General features: G+C 44.7%; 1 protein-coding gene across 1 annotated transcript; it reads left to right on the top strand.

Annotated features, from left to right (window-relative positions):
• The first annotated feature begins 6,203 nt into the window (after positions 1–6,203).
• On the top strand, positions 6,204–9,370 carry glula (glutamate-ammonia ligase (glutamine synthase) a). The gene is made up of 7 exons (XM_080726340.1): positions 6,204–6,284; positions 6,856–7,043; positions 7,140–7,301; positions 7,385–7,531; positions 7,642–7,769; positions 7,887–8,086; positions 8,329–9,370. Exons 2-7 carry the CDS (start codon positions 6,878–6,880, stop codon positions 8,639–8,641), a joined length of 1,116 nt encoding a protein of 371 aa, XP_080582466.1. The 5' UTR covers positions 6,204–6,284; positions 6,856–6,877; the 3' UTR covers positions 8,642–9,370.
• The last annotated feature ends 9,448 nt before the right edge of the window (positions 9,371–18,818 follow it).

The raw sequence follows: 18,818 nt of genomic DNA, 5'->3' as shown, positions 1-18,818 counted from the left end.
CAGGGAGCTGAGGACGCACACTAACCGGCAGAGAAACCGAGTCGTCGGCAAGGGGAAGAAATCCCAACCCGACCAGGGACAAATCCGTCCCTCTGGTCAAGGCAGAGGGACAAGACCCAGAATTCTATGACCGAACCCCCAAAAGAGAGGGGGAAAGGGTGTGAGGCACCCGGCCAAAACACTGGCTGAAGGCCCACCGTGAGCTCTCACTAGCCGTCCTTGGTCAGAAGCAGCGAGCTAGGAGCGCTCGGATCATAACCCGAGCAATAAGGCTTCCTCGGGAGCCGGGGAAGCCGTCACCATATCACCCCCCCCCCCCCCCTCTTTTTTGGGGGCACCGGAGTCGGAGGGGGGAGACCCCGAACCAGTCGGCCTCATCAACTTCCGCGGCGGCCTCTCCAGCACAGAGGAGAGCCTGCCCGTATCATCACCTAGCACACAAGGTACCAACCACCGGCGGTGTAAGGGCACTGTGTGGGGGGAAAAGGCGGGGGGGGGGGGGGGGGGGGGGGCTAGCGAGACGCAGTCAGCGACCCCGCCGAGGGTGTGATGTGACAAGACACACTGGGAAACCTCCCCCAACGCAAGGTGATGTAGAGAAGGTACGCAAGGAAAGCAAGCACTTGGCCGACGTGCCGCTGTGCGATCCCAACGCACCGCGGAAGAAGCCTTCGGGGGGCATCGAGCCGTAGCCCGTAGTAATATGGCGAACCTATCCCGTTGCAAGGAGGCGTCGGTGACAACTTGCAACACCGTAGGGTGCGGGTGGGACAATGAGAAGTCCAGCACCGCCCGAGCAGGAGCGCTGTCACCGTCGTAAGATGGCGCCAGCCCAGAGGGCTCATTGTCAGTGTCTTAACCTTAGCAGATGGACCCGTGAACATCACAAGGGACAGAGGACCAGAGTTAAACCGAGGCTGCCCTCTCGTGGAGGGAGAGGCACATTACACATTAGTGATTAGCAGAGAGTGGGGGGAACCTGATAAGGCAGAGAAACACAACCCTTGTGGCCACCGTGTGTGTATGAAAATAACCAGAGATAAGAACAGGGCCTAAAGAGGCCGAACACTTAAAAGGAAACCAGTGGCCAGTTCGACTCCGGTCTGTTCCGCCTCTCTCCTGGCCGTATCGTGTGCCAGGATGAGCTGAAGCGCTCCGGGAATAAGTTCCGTCCCCACATGGGGCAAACCGAAGAAAAATCTCCTGTCCGGACCGTCCTTTGACCAATCGATGAAATCCAGCCAGTGGCAGACCTCCAAAGTCATAATGTGGTCCATGGCTTTGCCAGCCCAGGCCACTGCGTATGAGGTCAGGAAAGACAGGACATCCATGGCCGCTCGGAGCTCGGCCTGGATGTCGAGGTTAGGCGGCGGGTTTGGACCCTGCAGGACCTTGATGTAGTCCGCTAGGAGCGCCACCGCGTTGAGGGCCCGGACCGAATGCCCCGACGATCTGTAGGACTCCCTGCAGGCCTTGGAGACCTGTCTCCGTCTGGGATCCCTGAGGAGGGGATGGACGCCCGTCAGGATGAAGGGGCTCCTCACGCCTGGCTGCTGCGCCGCAAAGCGCGAGTGGAGGGAGGAAGCCAGAGCGGGGTGGAGGTGAGGGATCCCCATCTCTTGGGCCCCCTCGAATTCCGTGGAACAGCCGAGTGGAGCCGGGTCACGGTGGGAGGCCCAGGGGCCTTGGACCCAGTTCTGTAGCCCCGCCATGGCGGGGAGGCACGCCATCGCTGCCGGTGGTGGAGGAACATGGTCCTCCGCTCCTCCCGGCTGGCCGCCTGCTCCCGTACGGGGACGGGGAGGCCCTGCAGCCTGGTAGCCCTATCCAGGATTGCCCAGGGCTCCATGGAGAGGCCAACGGGGGTGGTGGCGGTGACGGCAGCTCCGCTTCAGGTGGCAAATGCGGGCCGTCTTCGTTCGGCAGGGCAAGCCCTGCAGGCGCGCTGCTGGCGTTGGTCGGGAGCCTGCCTCAGTCCCCGAGCACGCTGCCGATGGGCCGGGTTGGGCCAACTCAGGGGGGGCAGACAGGCCTGCCGCTGAAGTCCCGGGAGTGGCAGGGGGCCCGTCCTCCGCCTCCATGGACAGGGCCATGGCAGGTAGCGGGGAGACGGAGGGAGATGGAGTCGATGAAAGGGGGAGGGGAGGTGGTCACAGGGGACCCAGGCTCCGCCTGAGCGGCGTTCGATGGCTGCAGAGCCGGGACGAAGTGCCGCTTTGGGAAATAGAAGTAATCGTACCCGATGTCGTCGTCCTCTTCCTCGCTCGTCGAGGACTCCGAAGAGGAAGAATCAAGGCCTCGGGGCCAGGCGGGGGGACGGTGGTCGAGGCCTGGGCCGAGGGGCCCGGCTTCTCGTCATTGTGGGAGTCCAGGGTCTCCGTGGAGTCCGTGCACTTGTATGGGAGGCCGGAGAGGAGGCACGCCATGTAGAAACGGCCGTTCCGTTGGGACGTCGACATCCCACGGCAAAGCCTGCACGCAGGGTCGTCTTTTAAGCCGTCCTCTGCATGCCTCCAGCCGAGGCAGACGATACACCTTGGGTGGGGGTCGTCCGCGTCTAGCTTGAGTTTGCATCCTTTCGTGACGCAGTGTGGAAGGGAGGCAGCAGTCGCCATAACCACGGTCAATTCTTCGCCGAAAAGCACAAGGGCTATGAGGCGGGGAGCAAACAAACAAGCAGAGGGTAAGCAGGCAGCAGTACAATGTCTGGTAAACGAAAGTTAGTCGAGCTAGCCACAACAAAGGGGAATGCGGAGCTAGCAACAAGTTAGCACAACAGGGCTGCAAAGTTAGCAAGGCTACAAGGGGCGGCTAAAGCTAGGCTATGCTAGGCTAGGCTAAGGCTAAGCTAGCACAACAAAGAATTACCAAACAGTGAAGTGATCGCTGGAAGAGAAGAACAGAGAAGAAAAGTGCCGAAGCCGTCGGACTCGTCCTAATACGTCGCTATCGGCTAAATTTTAGCACGTTTACAACTTCTCTGTGAAGAAAGCAAGTGAAGAAATACTTACGTTGAAATGAGGAGCTGTGAGAAACATGTCTGTACGCTTGGAGCAGAAAGACGAAAAGAGACCTACGGAAGGAAGTCACGGGTCTTATTGGGGGAGGTCCCCCGTGTCCCGAGACTTGATTGACATCCCCTCGTGCCAATGGGACATTGTCCTACGGGAGCTGACGTAATTTTTTCTGTACTTTGGTGTCATCTGACGATTCCCCATAGAAGGGAGTTCCGACCGGAAGACCGCTAATAAACACAATTTTTGCTACTACCAGTACAGGGGGTCTGGGGTCATGTGATGTCAGATCCCATCCCAAGTGGCTTAAAGTTTTCGGGCCTTGGTAGGCAACACGGCCTGGCGGAGACCTCTGCTCCGAAGGGCAAATTTATTTGTTGTGTAATGGAAAATGTAGATATTTTTATGTGGTGTGGTGTGGTGTGGTGTGGTGTGGTGTGGTGTAGTGTAGTGGGGACTAAAGCTGCAGTCGAAAAGGGGCTTTAGGCTATTAGGGCTTAGGGCATGTCTCCTGGATGTGATTTGTAATTGGAATTTAAATGCAAAGTGGACTTAAATGATCTTTTGATAACCCTCATTGTGTTTTATTTACTGCTATTACACTGCTTGTGCTTATACTATTGAATGAAATGTGTTCTATTACTGAGGCTTTACTGGTGTGGACAATTAATATTGTTGCTTTTCAGTTTCTTTTGAAACCTGATGTTATTTCTGAATCATATCTCTAAAGGGGCGGTCAATTCGGTCAAAGGACAGGGGGTGTAATTTTGTTTGCAAACCCCTTTGTCACTGTAACTGCGATTATACAAATACATTTCACTTGACTTCCAGCATCCGCCATTTATTTTCACATAGAAAGTTTGGCCATGGGTAACCTTGCCCTTCCTTTAGTAAAGTGAACGCAGCAACCTTATGGTATTTGTGAGTCATAGTTCTAATATCGGGGAGGTCAACTCGGCCCAAGAGTTCAAAACATTTAATCCCTGCAGGCCTGGAATCTTGTCATTTTAGAAGCAGGGCCACTTGGCCTTTGGTGTTGCACCTTTTAACAAGAACATTTTCTCAACATAGTATGATAATTGCGCCTTTGGATAGCGGGTAAAATGAAAGGAAAGCATCAATGGGGTTACTGACAGGCTCATCAGGAAAATGCTGCAGGGTAGACTATAAACAATGCTTGATCTGTAGATATCTGTAAAAGTGTGTTCTGGGTAGTTCATACTTTTCTGAGGCCTATGAGGTGTTCTATGAACAGATCCTTGAATCAAATAATATCTTTAACACCCAAAGTCCAAATCTGATCCACTCGATTAAGGATTAAAATTGTTAAATTCTTGTGCCCTGGGAATATAATTTAGATATTTTTATCTATCCTTTTTACCTGCTGCATTTGAGCGCTGCGTCCACCAGGTGGCAGTGAAACCCCACACTTCTCTTTGCCCACAGACCTGAAAGGGAGTTAAGAAGAATCTTCATATGCAGTGACATTTCAGTTGTTTGAAACAGTAGAAGATATTTTTCTGATATGATTATCGTATGAAATGTATGCATGATGATATTATAGGGACATAATGCCAATTACTGATCTGCAAGCTAATTAAGTGTCTGCCTAATCTGAGTTCCCAGAAGTTCTCAGTGTCTGCCCAGGCCAGTACCCACTGATCAAAAATGCATAACAAATTTCCCAACAGGTCAATGAAAATGAGGAAAAGTGTAATTTAGCTATGTTTTGTTTGGGAACATGTCTCCATTCAGACATATCTCCATTCCGACAGTGACTTCTTGTGAATCCAGGCCATCCCATTACCATAAGGTACAATAAGGAGCAGATGAGATGCATGATGATGGTGCTTTAGAAAGTTAACAATGTATGACTCTTCTTCAGTCCAACAGTATCACCATTCTGTACCTGTCTGGAGTCTGGACCAAAACCTGACACGCTGCCAACAGTGATAAGCGGAAGGTTGTGGCTGCTGCCTGCACCCAGTGTGAACTGTAGGATGTTGTGTACCTGGAGGACACGTGTGTCCAAAATTAAACAGGCCTACCTCTGCCAAGTGTACATGAACCTACCTGTTTACAACCCATTGATAGAATTGTGTAATCTGGCAAACAGCCCACGTCCTCATTTCCACCACGTGGTGGCGCCCCAGGTTGCATACAATCGATGGATGTGTTTACTCAGCAAACATATCTGTCAATTTCATTGTCTTTTCCAGTGAGTAAAATAACAACAATTGCTAGCAAATATTGTTCTCAATCATAAGACAACTGTAATTCTCTTGTTGTTTTCTATCACACAACACGTTTGTTTTTTTGCTTTTAGGACAAGCTAGCTTCAATTAAGCCTACATTATTCCACGCTTGTTCTCCTTTTTATTTTATATTAGAATCCGCACTGCTAAACTCCTGAAAACAGCAGATCTACAAGCACACACCGCGTCGAAGCGCGACGCCTTGTGAGCTTGTAGATCTGCTGTTTTCGTGCCTCCTGATAGGCGAGCCAGTCAATGGTCACACGTACAAGCAGGGGGCGTAGCCCTTGAGTTGCTTTGAAGCCCGTCCAATGAGCATGCAGCAAGTGCCTTCCATCACCTTGGAATAAACCTATGAACAGACTCAGTGGTGTAAAAAGTACTCACATTTTATACTGAAGTAAAAGTATCTATCGTAGTGTAGACAATACTGTTACAAGTAAAGTAAGTAGCCTAAGTAAAGTAATTCAAATTGTAGCTACTTGAGTACAAACGTATTGGTATCAACATGTACTTAAAGTGCCAAAAGTAGAAAGGCCTACTCATTGTACAGAATGTCCCATTTCAAGTTTTCAAATGTGTATAAATATTTTTGAAAATAGATCATCTACAAGCTCACAATACGTTGTGAAGCGAAGCATTGTGAGCTATTTTCAAAAGGCCGAAATCCTTAAGTCATTTTTGTAATAATAATCCAAATCTAAGTTAACCTAGTTGTGGAGTAAAAGTACAAATGTAATTGCCTCTGAGATTTAGTGGAGTAGAAGTAAGAGTACGGGAAATTGGAAATACTCAAGTAAAGTACAAATACCCAAAAAAAAAACTTTACACCACTGCCTATGAATAAACACTAGCCTACTGTCTGACCAATCAGCGGAGAGCGTCCGGGTCCACAGTCTTATAAATGTGCTTGCATGCGGAGCTGTGCTATAGAGGATGAGAGGACGACTATCGAGACGTCTGACAACAATACACTGGACCCGCACGTCCTTTAGGTTTTATTTTGATTATTCAGGTAATTTCTTTTTCCTTTTCTTTTTTTTGTACAGGCTGTAATGGGCGACATTACAACCACGTTGTTGTTAATTAATAGGCTATAGTATAGCTTAGCCTACTTACTGGGATAGACTATTGATAAAATATCTTAAGGGTGTGATTAAATATGTGTAAGCTTTTCACACTTGGGCTTCCGGATAGTGTTTTTTTAACGTTTTCTTCCGACAACAACGGCCATGATGTAACCCTGCCTCATTACCGCAGTCTAGCTAGTAACCATGACTACAACTGCCCTGGAAACGCCAGGATGTTGTTGGCTCATACAACGTGGCGTGTTGTTTCCTACCTATTTGGGCTTATAGGGAGATAGCTTGGTTAATTGTTGTTCGATTTGCCTATTAATTGAATGGGAGATTTTACATTAGGAGGTTATCATTCTTGTGCTTTTGTGTTCTTTCATTGCTTGCTTATGGAATCAGGAAAAACGTGTTTGGCACATGTTCGTGCTGATATGGGACATCATGTGCTTAAATGGATAGAGCACACAGCGACTTACAGTAATAACATGTCTCCTTCCTTCTCGCCCCCAGGTGTTTTATAGTAGGAATTAAGATGGCTACTTCCGCCAGTTCCGTGTTGAGTAAAGCAGTCAAACAGCAGTACATGGCTCTTCCTCAGGGAGATAAAGTACAAGCCATGTACATTTGGATTGATGGGACCGGAGAGGGACTCCGATGCAAAACAAGAACACTTGATTCTGAACCCAAAAGCGTTGAAGGTAAAACACCTCACCTCTTATGTTGACTATTTGTTGTACATTTGTATTGCCAAAGACTCTGTGCTCTAATAGGATTATAACATATTCGTTTAACAGATCTGCCCGAATGGAACTTTGATGGTTCCAGCACATACCAGTCCGAGGGATCCAACAGTGATATGTATCTGATTCCTTCTGCAATCTTCCGTGATCCGTTCCGTAAAGATCCCAACAAGCTTGTCCTGTGTGAAGTGACGAAGTACAACCACAAGCCTGCAGGTAACATTCACTCTCTAGCTCTCTTGTACAAACTCTTATTTGTCAGTGTTTTATTTTTTCTAATATGAAATTCTTACACACAGAAACCAACTTACGCAGGACATGTAAAAAGATCATGGATATGGTGTCAGATCAGCATCCCTGGTTTGGCATGGAGCAGGAGTACACCATCCTGGGCACAGATGGACACCCTTTTGGCTGGCCATCTAATGGCTTCCCTGGACCACAAGGTATGGCGCTTACAGCACAAAAAATACAAAATGAATACTTTTTCCCCCCTGTATGTTGTCAACTTGTCTCAAAACTGTGGCTGAATTGTCTTATTACATCTTGTTTACAGGTCCCTACTACTGTGGTGTTGGGGCAGACAAAGCCTACGGTAGAGATATCGTAGAGGCCCACTACAAAGCCTGCCTGTACGCTGGAGTTGACATTTGTGGTACAAATGCAGAAGTTATGCCTGCACAGGTAATCTTAAAATACTTAGTGCCTGTTGGGGCTGTCAACATGTTTTTGTGGCTTAACCAGTCGTCGAAACAACCAGTTGTGACTCAAGTGGGCTTAAAATCTGTCTTTTGTCATCAGTGGGAGTTTCAGGTCGGGCCTACTGAAGGTATCAACATGGGTGATCATCTCTGGATGGCACGCTTCATCCTACATCGTGTCTGTGAGGACTTTGGTGTGGTGGCCTCATTTGACCCCAAGCCAATCTCTGGGAACTGGAACGGTGCCGGCTGTCATACAAATTTCAGCACAAAAGAGATGAGGGAAGAAGGTGGATTGAAGTGAGTGTTTGAACTGTCTTGTTGTGAGTCGTGACATTTAGCTGACAGCTAGCTACACAGTCAAATCATTTGTACATGTTATATTTGTACACTCAGTGTTAATTTATCATTTGCAACTGTGTACAAATGTAACCAAATGGACCCTTAGGGAATATTGGTTACACTTGTACAGCCTTCACAGGGTGTCAGATATCTTGTTGCATTGAATGATTCAGACGGTTAACGCTAACTTTCCCCTTCAGATCCATTGAGGAGTCCATTGAGAAGCTGGCAAAGAGGCACAACTATCACATCCGCGCCTATGATCCCAAAGGGGGGCTTGACAACGCTCGCCGCCTCACCGGCCACCACGAGACCTCCAACATCCATGAGTTCTCCGCTGGCGTAGCCAACCGTGGCGCCAGCATCCGCATCCCCCGCTCTGTTGGCCAGGAGAAGAAGGGCTACTTTGAGGACCGCCGTCCATCCGCCAACTGTGACCCCTACGCTGTGACAGAGGCCCTGATACGCACCTGTTTGCTGTCAGAGGAGGGAGAAGAACCAACGGAATATTAGAGCATCTTTCTGAACTGAACCCTCGTGTCCCTCTTCTCCACACCCCCCTTAGCTCTCTTCTTTAAATGGCTGAAAGTTGAACTAGTACTGTACTGTCTTTACTTCTTTTTCCTCCACTGAAATGATTCTAACCTGCGTTTTAAAAATAGATTAAAGTTGACTGGTCAACTTACCATGACAAGGTAACTTATCCTTGGTAGTTTAATACATGGTATTGCAGGGTATGACAGCTCATTGTATGTGTTTAGAAGGGATTGGCTTGAATAACAAGTCAGTTTTATGATGTACCATTCCCTTAATCTGTTAATGACAAAAATGAACTAAAGCACATGGACACTGAACAGTAGAGCTGCTAAGGATTAGCCGCATGTGTAATTGATGAATACAATTATGGCTATTTGTGTAATGATGATATATGTTGACCTACAAGTCTTCAATGTTACTAATTCTTTGAAGTGTTTTTATTTTTTAAGTGGCAACGTGTTGTCTTCAGATTCTGACACTTTTGAGTTATTATCTTAGAGATGTAGATGTCAGTACCCAGATGTTTGTTGTCTAAACACGTGGTGGGTCCATATGCCATTTGTAGAATTCTTGTAAGACTAAGAAGAGGAGTTTTATCCTTTTGTCAAGTGTGCTTATACTGTTATGCACCCGATTTGGTAAGAGCTTGTGTACTGAACCTGGTGTTTTTTATTGATGCATTTAAAACATTTATTTTTACCATGACTTGCCTGCTTGGTTCTTGACAGATTTGCAATCTATTAATGTTATAGGGGAGGTGATGTACTGTAAGAAAACTGAATTTCAGCCCAACTCAAAGGTCTTGCCTTCCACTAGATTTGATACACAGAGCAGCACAGGCTGTTGCTTCAGTGGTTATGATTAAGATCAGATAAAAATGCTACTCACTCAACAAGATCCTGGTCTAACTGATCTACACCTTACCTTTTTGACAGTATGATTAGCACCCTGCCGCAGGCAGGCAGCCAGCTACACATACTGTATGTTCTTGTTCTGGCACTGCTGTTGTGTGTGAGGTCATCTAAAAACAATTGGCACGTGCTGTACTCACTAGAATAGATGTTATGCTGTCTTGAACACTTGACAGTGGGTGAAATTCCTAGAATGAAGTGTACAACATTTCTATGAATATTACCAAATATTGGAGACAGGTGTGTGTGTGTGTGTGTGTGTGTGTGTGTGTGTGTGCGCGCGCGCGCGCGCGTGTGTGTGTGTTAACTGCATAGTTTAAATAGCAAAGTTAACTAAATCTGTTTATGAAGTTAAGATCATGGTACAAACAGTATGTGTCAACTGAGCACTCAGCTGAAGGTGTATTTTATTTTTTAAAGAATTAAAGCAGATCTTTAGGACTGGGATACAAGTCAAGTTTAGCAGACAGACAACACATGGACACGTTATTTGAGTACTTTTTAAGAGGAAAAAGGGTTAGGGTTGACACATTTCAAATCACATTTAACTGGAAACAGAACATTGTAGCTTCATGGAACATAAATATTTACTTGGTGTCCTCCCTTTTGACAGAGGGGGAAGGGCAGCAAGTTTGTGAGACCTTTTGCCCAGATTCCTACAACAGAAAAGTGACTGTCATTGATTGGCCTGGTGAGGAGCAAGTTAGCCAATCATATTAATGCTAAGGGCCGGTTCTATCCTGTTCTAAGCACTGCATTTGTACTGCTGCTTTTTGTTTGGCTGCTTTCCTCAAAGTAACTCCTCCCATTAAAGTATGCCCTGTGACTCTGCAAGTGCATGGGCTTTGGATGAAATCCAATTTTGTCTAGTCAGTCATACCTTTTTAACCTGAAAGAGTTCAGAGGGTGCAGAGGAAAACAAAAAGAGAATCTTGCTTTACTAGCTAATTTCCGCTAGAGAAAATCAATAAGATAAACAACACAAACAACAACAACAACAGTAAAACAGAGGTCGGTGTTAAAGCACATGACAGACAATTATCTTAATGGGGTCACAAAGACAGGATCATGTTCCCAAAAGCATCTAGTTCTACAAGGAAGCTCCTCACTTTTTTCTATTAGTAATGTAGCTTTTGTCTTTACTGTTGCTAAAATGAAATTACACTGATGAAGGCTTTAGGATTAAAAGCATTTTAGAATCCTTCTACACACTTTAATAAATAATCTGAAAGGCTACATTCGTTAGTGCTGAAAATAGTTTGTAACATGACCCCAATGAAATGCACATACAAATACTACAAACTTAAGCCAAAGGGGAAATTAACAGGGCATTCTGTTTCAGTCAATCATGCTATCTAGGTTTCCACTATTGACATATGGTACCCATATGGTGAAGTCTCAATGTATTCCCTCCATGCCCAAGGGTTGCCTAGTCATTATGCTCTCCCTGTTACTTAACTGTGTTTGTATTCAAGATATTGTAACTTGTAACAAAAAAAAAGAGAAGGTGGGGACTGCATAAGCACACTGTGTACCACATCACAAGGATGGAAAGCATCCTGTCTATCGCTGCTTGGGAGCTCAATTAGGAGGCAAAGTAGCACACAGAATCCAAATAGCCTCAGCCTGGGAAGCATGAACGATGGGGAGACAGTGGACAATGGATTGGGAGGGATGCTGCTCTGTTGCTATGACAACCACCGGAATGTACAGGCTCGACCGAGTTGGTTCTCGTATTGAGTGGGAGAGCAGGGAGAGAGAACCTCACCCATGTTACATAAGGAGAAAAATATGAAATCACATCTTATATATGGAGCTGCACAATAACCCCCATCCCCCATCCCTCAAGGCAAAACATAGTCACTGCCATCATGCGTGTGTTTATCCTTTAAATGAACAACACACAGTATGATGATGTATTGCACATATCCATCAAAAACAATCAGTCAACAGTTTTCCCTCTGTTGCATGCAAGTCTCCGAAATTGTGTTTAAGGTTGCGTAACTCGAATTAAACCAGTTCAAGCCAGTACTTGTTCTCATTCAGAATATGAAATTAACTGTAACTCTACTCGTGGGGGAAAAGAATACATACAAATACAGAGAAGGAGCGCATAACCTTGTTCACATGAGTTCACTGTGAAAGCATGCATAGAGGTAGAGAAAAACACATGCATATTGAGGCAGAGGGTATACTGTGTGTGACTGGCTACACCGTTATATATGACACAGTGACACAGTTTTGACAATGCGGCAGCCATTCCTGAGACATCCATAACCGTTCACAAACAGCATTTCTCTAATGTTCAGATGTCATGTCCAAATTTGATTGATTGATTGAATACTTTATTAACATGCTTATTAACAGTACAGGTAGTACAGACAAGGGTAAAAGGATAACAACAAAAAACCCAGCGGCTTCTTTCCATTGTGGTTCTTTGCAGGCACGTGCACACATAGACATGATCAACTTCTTGGTACTATATAATACAACATATACTGCAAAACAACATGGAATAAAGCTACCTAGAATCATAAGGTATAATTACAGAGAAAGTAGGGGAGGGGGCGGGTATCAGCAAGGGGATTCTACTAAGGTGTTCAAGGAGTTAAAGACCAGGCCCATAGAGAGGTGTTGCACTCTGTCTTCTACATTGATCAATCCTAGGCTAGCAAAGTGAGCTGTGAGAAGACAAGTCCTGGGGGAGATGCCTAGAAGTAGTCTTATTATTGTTTGTTTTGAGAGGTCTGCAGTTTTGCTTTTAGTGATATTCAGGTGTTAGTGAACCATGAGGTGCAAGCAGTGAACAGACAGTTGACAGGGTTGACAAGATACTAGTCAGATCCCTGAGCCGTCCAGTTGCCCAATTTCTCATCTCAACAGGATATCATTTCAAGGCTTTGGCACTTGAAGAGCTGCACTTTGTGAGCACTTGAAACTCATCCTGTGAGTGTTGGCTAATAAGTTGCCAACAAAGTGAGTGCTTTGGCTAGGCTAGGACATTGTGGTATGGATTGAACACCTTGTTCTCTTGAAAGATCTTAATGTTGTTTGTCAGCGAATACTGTATGAGGAAGTCTGTCCATCCCATTCCTACGATATCTTTCTGGCCAACACAAAGAGAGACGCTTCTCACTCCTGGATACTGTGACCTCACCCTTCTGTCGCGATTGCAGATGCACCAGCCTTATTTCTTTATATCAGTTGTTGCCTATTTATGCTTTTCCACTTCTTAGTACCAGCTCAACTCAACTTGACCTGACTCTACTTGCCTTTTTTATTTGGTTTCACACCAGGCAATGTTGTAGATCTGAACTTTTTTAGAATAACCTCTTGTGATATCCAGAGAGAGACCGAAATCTGATGTGAAAATACTGCATACTAATAATGACTGATCAGCAAGAACTTTGACAGTGACCTCAATACTACGCATCTGCTTGGCCTGATTCTCACTTAAAATGTTATCAGAAACTATTCATAGTTGGACTATATACAGTAGGTGAAATAAAGATAGTTTCCAGATAAGTCACCATCGTTGTTTTAGGAATAATTACCTTGTACCAAAAGCAAGAAGAGCTGGGTCAACTTCATTCGACTCAACTCGATATCATGCAGGGGTAAAACATTATAGAAGGATGCTGAATGTCTTATGTATGCTGTTTAAGTGGTAAATGGTGCATTTACAGTATATGGCATCTTTTATCTAAAGCGATCTACAATTTGCATTAAGTAAGCCTTGATGAGCCATGAGGGCCATAGGGCAGAAGCCTATCTCCTGTTTCTGTAGCGTAATGCAGCTTGATGTACAAAGAACACCCCCTGGACATGTCATGACGCTAGTATGTCACAGGGATTTACCCCCAATCTAACCCTCAATGCTGAGCGCCAAGCAGGGAGGCATTTTCTTTTCTTTTAAAGATTTGTTTTAGGCTTTTCTGCCTTTATTGATAGTGTTAAGTGAAGATGGACAGGAAAGAGGGAGAGAGTAGACGGGGAGAGACACGCAGCAAAGGTCATTGGGATCGGGACTCGAACCCCCGACTCACTGTCAGGCTGAATTAGAGCCTAAGTACCCGGACCGCTAGTCCACGCTCTGGGTGGGAGGAATTTTCAGTATGACCTCAGGTCAGGGATTGAATCCTGACACCAAACTCAGAGCAGACACTTTAACAGCAAGGCCACTGAACTGGTTTGTACAATGTGCATTACATTCACCCAATTCACACATCAACAGCGGAGGAAACCATACTAGGGGTTAAGTCAAGTGTCTCCCACTCTAACCCAGGGGAAGCCGGGGCTCTGTCATCTCACATAATATGCTATGTTTGTTACTTACAGTAAATGATATGTTATTTAAACAAATTCTGAGGTGTACTTACACTTACTTGTTTTAGAACTCTAACGCTTATGCTGTTGTTCATAGAGTCCATGAAGTTTACTCTGATGTTGCATCGTTCTGGATAAGAGCCTCTGCTAAACGTCTAAATTGTAAGTGAAATTGTCAAGATTTCGATAAGACAACTTGAAAAGTATACATTAATTGTCAAGATTTCGATAAGACAACTTGAAAAGTATAAATTACTACTTTTCTAAAGAGCAGAACTGTAGTTAGGTTGTGTGCATGGACATATTGTTTGGAGCCATGAAATCAAGACATAGTTGAATTCTCCATGTGACCAATACGTCCCAGCAGGGAACGTCTATTGTTGCTGTTACCTTGAATGAATGCCTCCTAAGTCCCAGACAATGGCAGCGGGTCACAGAGCAAAAAGACCAACTCAATTGTCGTTCAGTGTTAAAGCACCAACATGCTTCTAGTCCACACCAGGTAAGACAGGAGAAGCCTGTTTGTGGTGTTCCTATTGGACCGATGGAACAATTGTCCATTTAGATAACAAAGGGAATGCTTATTCCTCCAGGATTCATGTGATCATGTGACATAACCACCTGTGTACAGTATCACCTCCCTTAACCATGCATGTGTTCACTTAACTCACGCACGCACGCACGCCCGCACACACGCACATACAGACAAACACACACACGCACACACGCGCACACACACACACACACACACACACACACACACACACACACACACACACACACACACACACACACACACACACACACACACACACACACACACAAACATGTTTTAGGTCATGCTTCCTGGGTTTATGGTACAAGCTTGTGTTTAGAACCACCAGTGACCTCAACAAAGCGCTCCATCTCAAAACAAGGGAGGGACATCAATGTGATAATGCTATAGTATCTTGAACAGTAAACATGTCACTGAGGCAAATAATGATAAGGTACGTATCAGCAGGACAAAAAATAAATAAACATAATAATAATAAACCATTTAATCTTGATTGCATTTGCTCTGGAAAAAAGGACAGATATATTTAAGTCCCTGTTACATAAGAGTACACTGACCAGGTGACTGGGTGAGTTGAGGTTGCTTTATCAATAAAGGCCAGGTTTTCAAGTTTTGTTTGAAAATCATGCCATTTCTCCAGAACCATTAGAGTAAGCTGAAGAATCATAAAAGTGAGCAAGTTGGGAACCAACGGTTCCTATCTCCTGGAGCCAATCTCCTGTTAGAGATTGGGGCAGCTTGATCTGGACATGGTGCTACTGCTAGTACCGGTATGTCGCAGGGCCTTACAGTACACACAATCCAACACATTGGTGCTGCTGAGAGCCAAGCAGTTTTTAAATGGTCTTTTCTTTGGTATGATGCGACCAGGGATTTAACCCTGACCTCCTAGTCTCAGGGAAGACACACCTTTCTTTCTCCCTCGTTCCAAATAACAAAGTGTAGTTTTCCCCCCTGAATAATGAATAAGGCATTTGCTTCTGCAATTACATTAAGCAAATCAATCTTGTGCTTGTGTCTGACTGTCACAATTTGGAAAGGCAAACTATTGGAGGTCACATGAGGAAAACTGGACAGTTGATGCGTTAAGGGTTGATAACCCAGTGGGGTTATGAGTGATAAAGCAGGATCGTTCAGGTTAACAAAGGAGGCAGTGGAGACCATGTTTAATCGAACTGAGAGAGCATACAAATGGACTTAAATGGATCTGTAAATGGATCTGTAAATGTAAAATGTTGAAGAGATTTTTCTGTTTTGTATGTGTCTATGGAGTTACAGTAACATTACTCTAGTCCAATAGACCACCAGGTGTGGTTATACTATGCAAATATGGCTTCCCTGTGTATTTTTGGTTTCTTCCTGAAAGCTGAAAGCCTTTCAGTCAAAAGGCCCAATTGAAATACATCGCTTTAGTGAAAAACTAAAACAGGGGTCATCACCATGGCACCTTATGATGGACATTTTCATTAAATATCCCCCCCCCCCCCCTACAACATAAACTTTGAGTTCTTTTATAGTCGTTATTGTCATTGGTGGACACTTTGAAATACTGTCTTCCAACTAACGACAACCATGCTTTACTTGTCCAGTTCTGCTCTCCCTTGCCTTGGTAGCAAACAACTCCTTCTGAACAGATGACATGCCGTCTGTTTTTGCTCTTTTCCTGCACCATTTTTTCACTCTGGTCCCTTGCATGCCGTTGGTTTGAATACTTTCATTCCCACCACACCACATACAGGGATTAAAAGCACATTTTGCTATTTTCACAATAATAGCAAAATGTACAGGCTAGAGTATATAGGCCTATATAATTGTATTATTATTTTCTAAATAAAAAATGGGCCACGGACATAGACATATCTTGCCGTATACGGACATGTTGATGACCCCTGCTACTAAAATCCTCCCTCCCCTTATTATCATACGACAACAGCTGTGGGCGTGGCTAACTCAAGGAGGGGTTGTGCTAAGGTGAAAACCAGGTATACTTAAAGAACTGGTGGGTGTGGCCACATAAAAACATAATGTTAACAATTTCTGTACAATTTCTTCCTCTAGTCATATCTGATGATCATGTTTTATGGGGAGAAAGAATCACGGCACCCCGTCTTTAAGCAAAGACTTCACTTAAACACTGATACACAGACTTCTAACTAAATGTAGTTATAATGACACAGGGTTAATGTGGCGGTTAGTGCTTGCAATACCCAAAGCACCAAATGCATTCAAAGATTAGCCACACATGAGTGATACCTACAGTACAGTGAGATTACATAATAATCATAAATCATAATGTAGCAGTGACAAAGTGTGTGTGTGTGTGTGTGTGTGTGTGTGTGTGTGTGTGTGTGTGCGCGTGCGTGCGCGTGCGTGCGTGCGTGCGTGCGTGCGTGCGTGCGTGCGCGTGTGTGTGTGTGTGTGTGTGTGTGTGTGTGTGTGCATATTTTTATATATATGCATGAACCTGTGAAACTAAATGACCCTCGATGTAAACCTGTCTGACTATAATTAGTCCCAAACCATGTACTCTTTAAAACATGTTTACACAATGGTACACAACACATTACAATCATTCAGTCATGTGTCCACGTGAGAGCACATGCACAACTGGCTACACGTTTTGAAAAGTATGAATGTCCACATGACAGCCTCAGTCTAAAGGGATTCGCTTCATATATTGGTCAACTCAAGATAACTACCTAATGATTGTGTGTTCATGTGTGTGTGCGTGCGATACGCGTGCATGTTTAATAAATATGTATGTAGGCCTGTGGATATTATTTTCAAATTCCTTCCCTGACAAATTATGGTTCAACTCAACTTTCAGCTCAGAGGCCTTGTGGTTTGAGTGTCCGCCCTTAGTCTGGGAGGTCAGGGTTTGAATCCTGGGACCCAGTGCCTCCCTGCTTGGCACTCAGCATCAAGGGTTGGATTGGGGGTAAGTCCCTGCGACATAGTCCAGGAGGTGTCCTTGTACATCAAGCTGCCTCACGCTACAGAAACAGGCCTCATGGCTCGGCAAGGCTTACTTACAACATGTTTTGTGTTCTTCGTGGTATGTCCAGCTTAAATGAAAGTCTAAGATCTCAAAAGTAAAGTTCCATTATTCACTTTGACACATTCTATACATAATAATCACATGTAATAATACACCATGTTTGAAATAGGAGTAGTCCCCCAATCATTTGATGGTTATGACCATTCAGTGGTACAGTTTTACCATATACTGTAAGTTATACAGTAAGTTCAGACTCCATCTAATAGCCCATAGTACCTCAATGACCATACATGTAATTTACATAGCCTTTTTATTCTATGTGTTTTGATGGAATAGGTGCTTGGCCTACCTACTTCTACTGTATGCATTTGATGTATTAATGTTGATGTATTGATGTATTACCTTGCTTATTGTAAATCGCTGCGTCTGCTAATTGCCTAAATTGTTGTTATAACTGTTATAACTATCTATCTATATGAGAGAGCGAGAGTGAAAGTGAGAGAAAGAGAGAGAGCGAGAGAGAGAGAGAGAGAGAGAGAGAGAGAGAGAGAAGAGAGTACATGCTTCCATACACAGTGCATGCAGTACCTATGTGCTTACGTATATGCCTGAACATGTGTAGTTAAGGTTCTTTCATTCTATTTCAATGAAAGAATTACATACTCTGAAGAATTTATAGATTTCAATGACAACAATGGAAAAATCACTCGACTGAACTGTACCGAGATGATTACAAGAAAGAAATGCCCTAGCCCTAACCCTTTCCACCCCCCTCCGAGTAAGATTAAAACCAGATCATGTATCTACTGGTCCCACAGCAAGTTTCCTACAGCAGTAATCTGGTGCAAAGGCCTAATACCAGCAAATCCTTATTTTTCCTCCGCGCAGGGTGCTTGAATCTACTGTAATACACACGACTGCCTGCCCTAAATAATGTACAGCAAGGCAGGGGAGTGAGGCCAAGAAAGAAAAACTGCTGCGTCGTTATTGTGAGATTGTCTTCACAGTGAATCTATGCATGCTCCTCTAATCCATGGCCAGTAATCAAAACTGAATGATGCATAGCAGACAGGGATGACGTATGTTCCCATAAGACTATATGTTCTTCTTGGTGTCCGGTGTAGAGTAATAGGATCACTGCAGTCGCAGGCAGAGGATTTTAGGGTAGTCAAGGGAGGGTAGGGAAGCTAGGGCTTGATGAGAAGGCCTTTGACATTTAAACCCTCTCAACCTTGATTGGACAGATGCATATCTAGTATTTCTTAAAGCCGGGGGTTGATCAAATAAACATGTGACACGTGTGCTGAGACTAAGCATTGGATATGGAGACAATTGCATCACAGAATTCACGTTGTGAGTATG

Source organism: Nannobrachium achirus (assembly GCF_963921795.1).
Source record: "Nannobrachium achirus genome assembly, chromosome: 5".
In the NCBI taxonomy this organism is placed as follows: domain Eukaryota; kingdom Metazoa; phylum Chordata; class Actinopteri; order Myctophiformes; family Myctophidae; genus Nannobrachium; species Nannobrachium achirus.
The sequence above is the reverse complement of the archived record's forward strand: the minus strand, read 5'-3'. Positions and strand labels throughout refer to the sequence as shown.

Coding starts and splice junctions, on each gene's coding strand:
- glula (XM_080726340.1), top strand. CDS start 6,878: ATGGCTACTTCCGCCAGTTCCGTGTTGAGTAAAGCAGTCAAACAGCAG. Junction 7,044..7,139: donor TGAACCCAAAAGCGTTGAAG/GTAAAACACCTC, acceptor TTCGTTTAACAG/ATCTGCCCGAATGGAACTTT. Junction 7,770..7,886: donor CAGAAGTTATGCCTGCACAG/GTAATCTTAAAA, acceptor TTTTGTCATCAG/TGGGAGTTTCAGGTCGGGCC.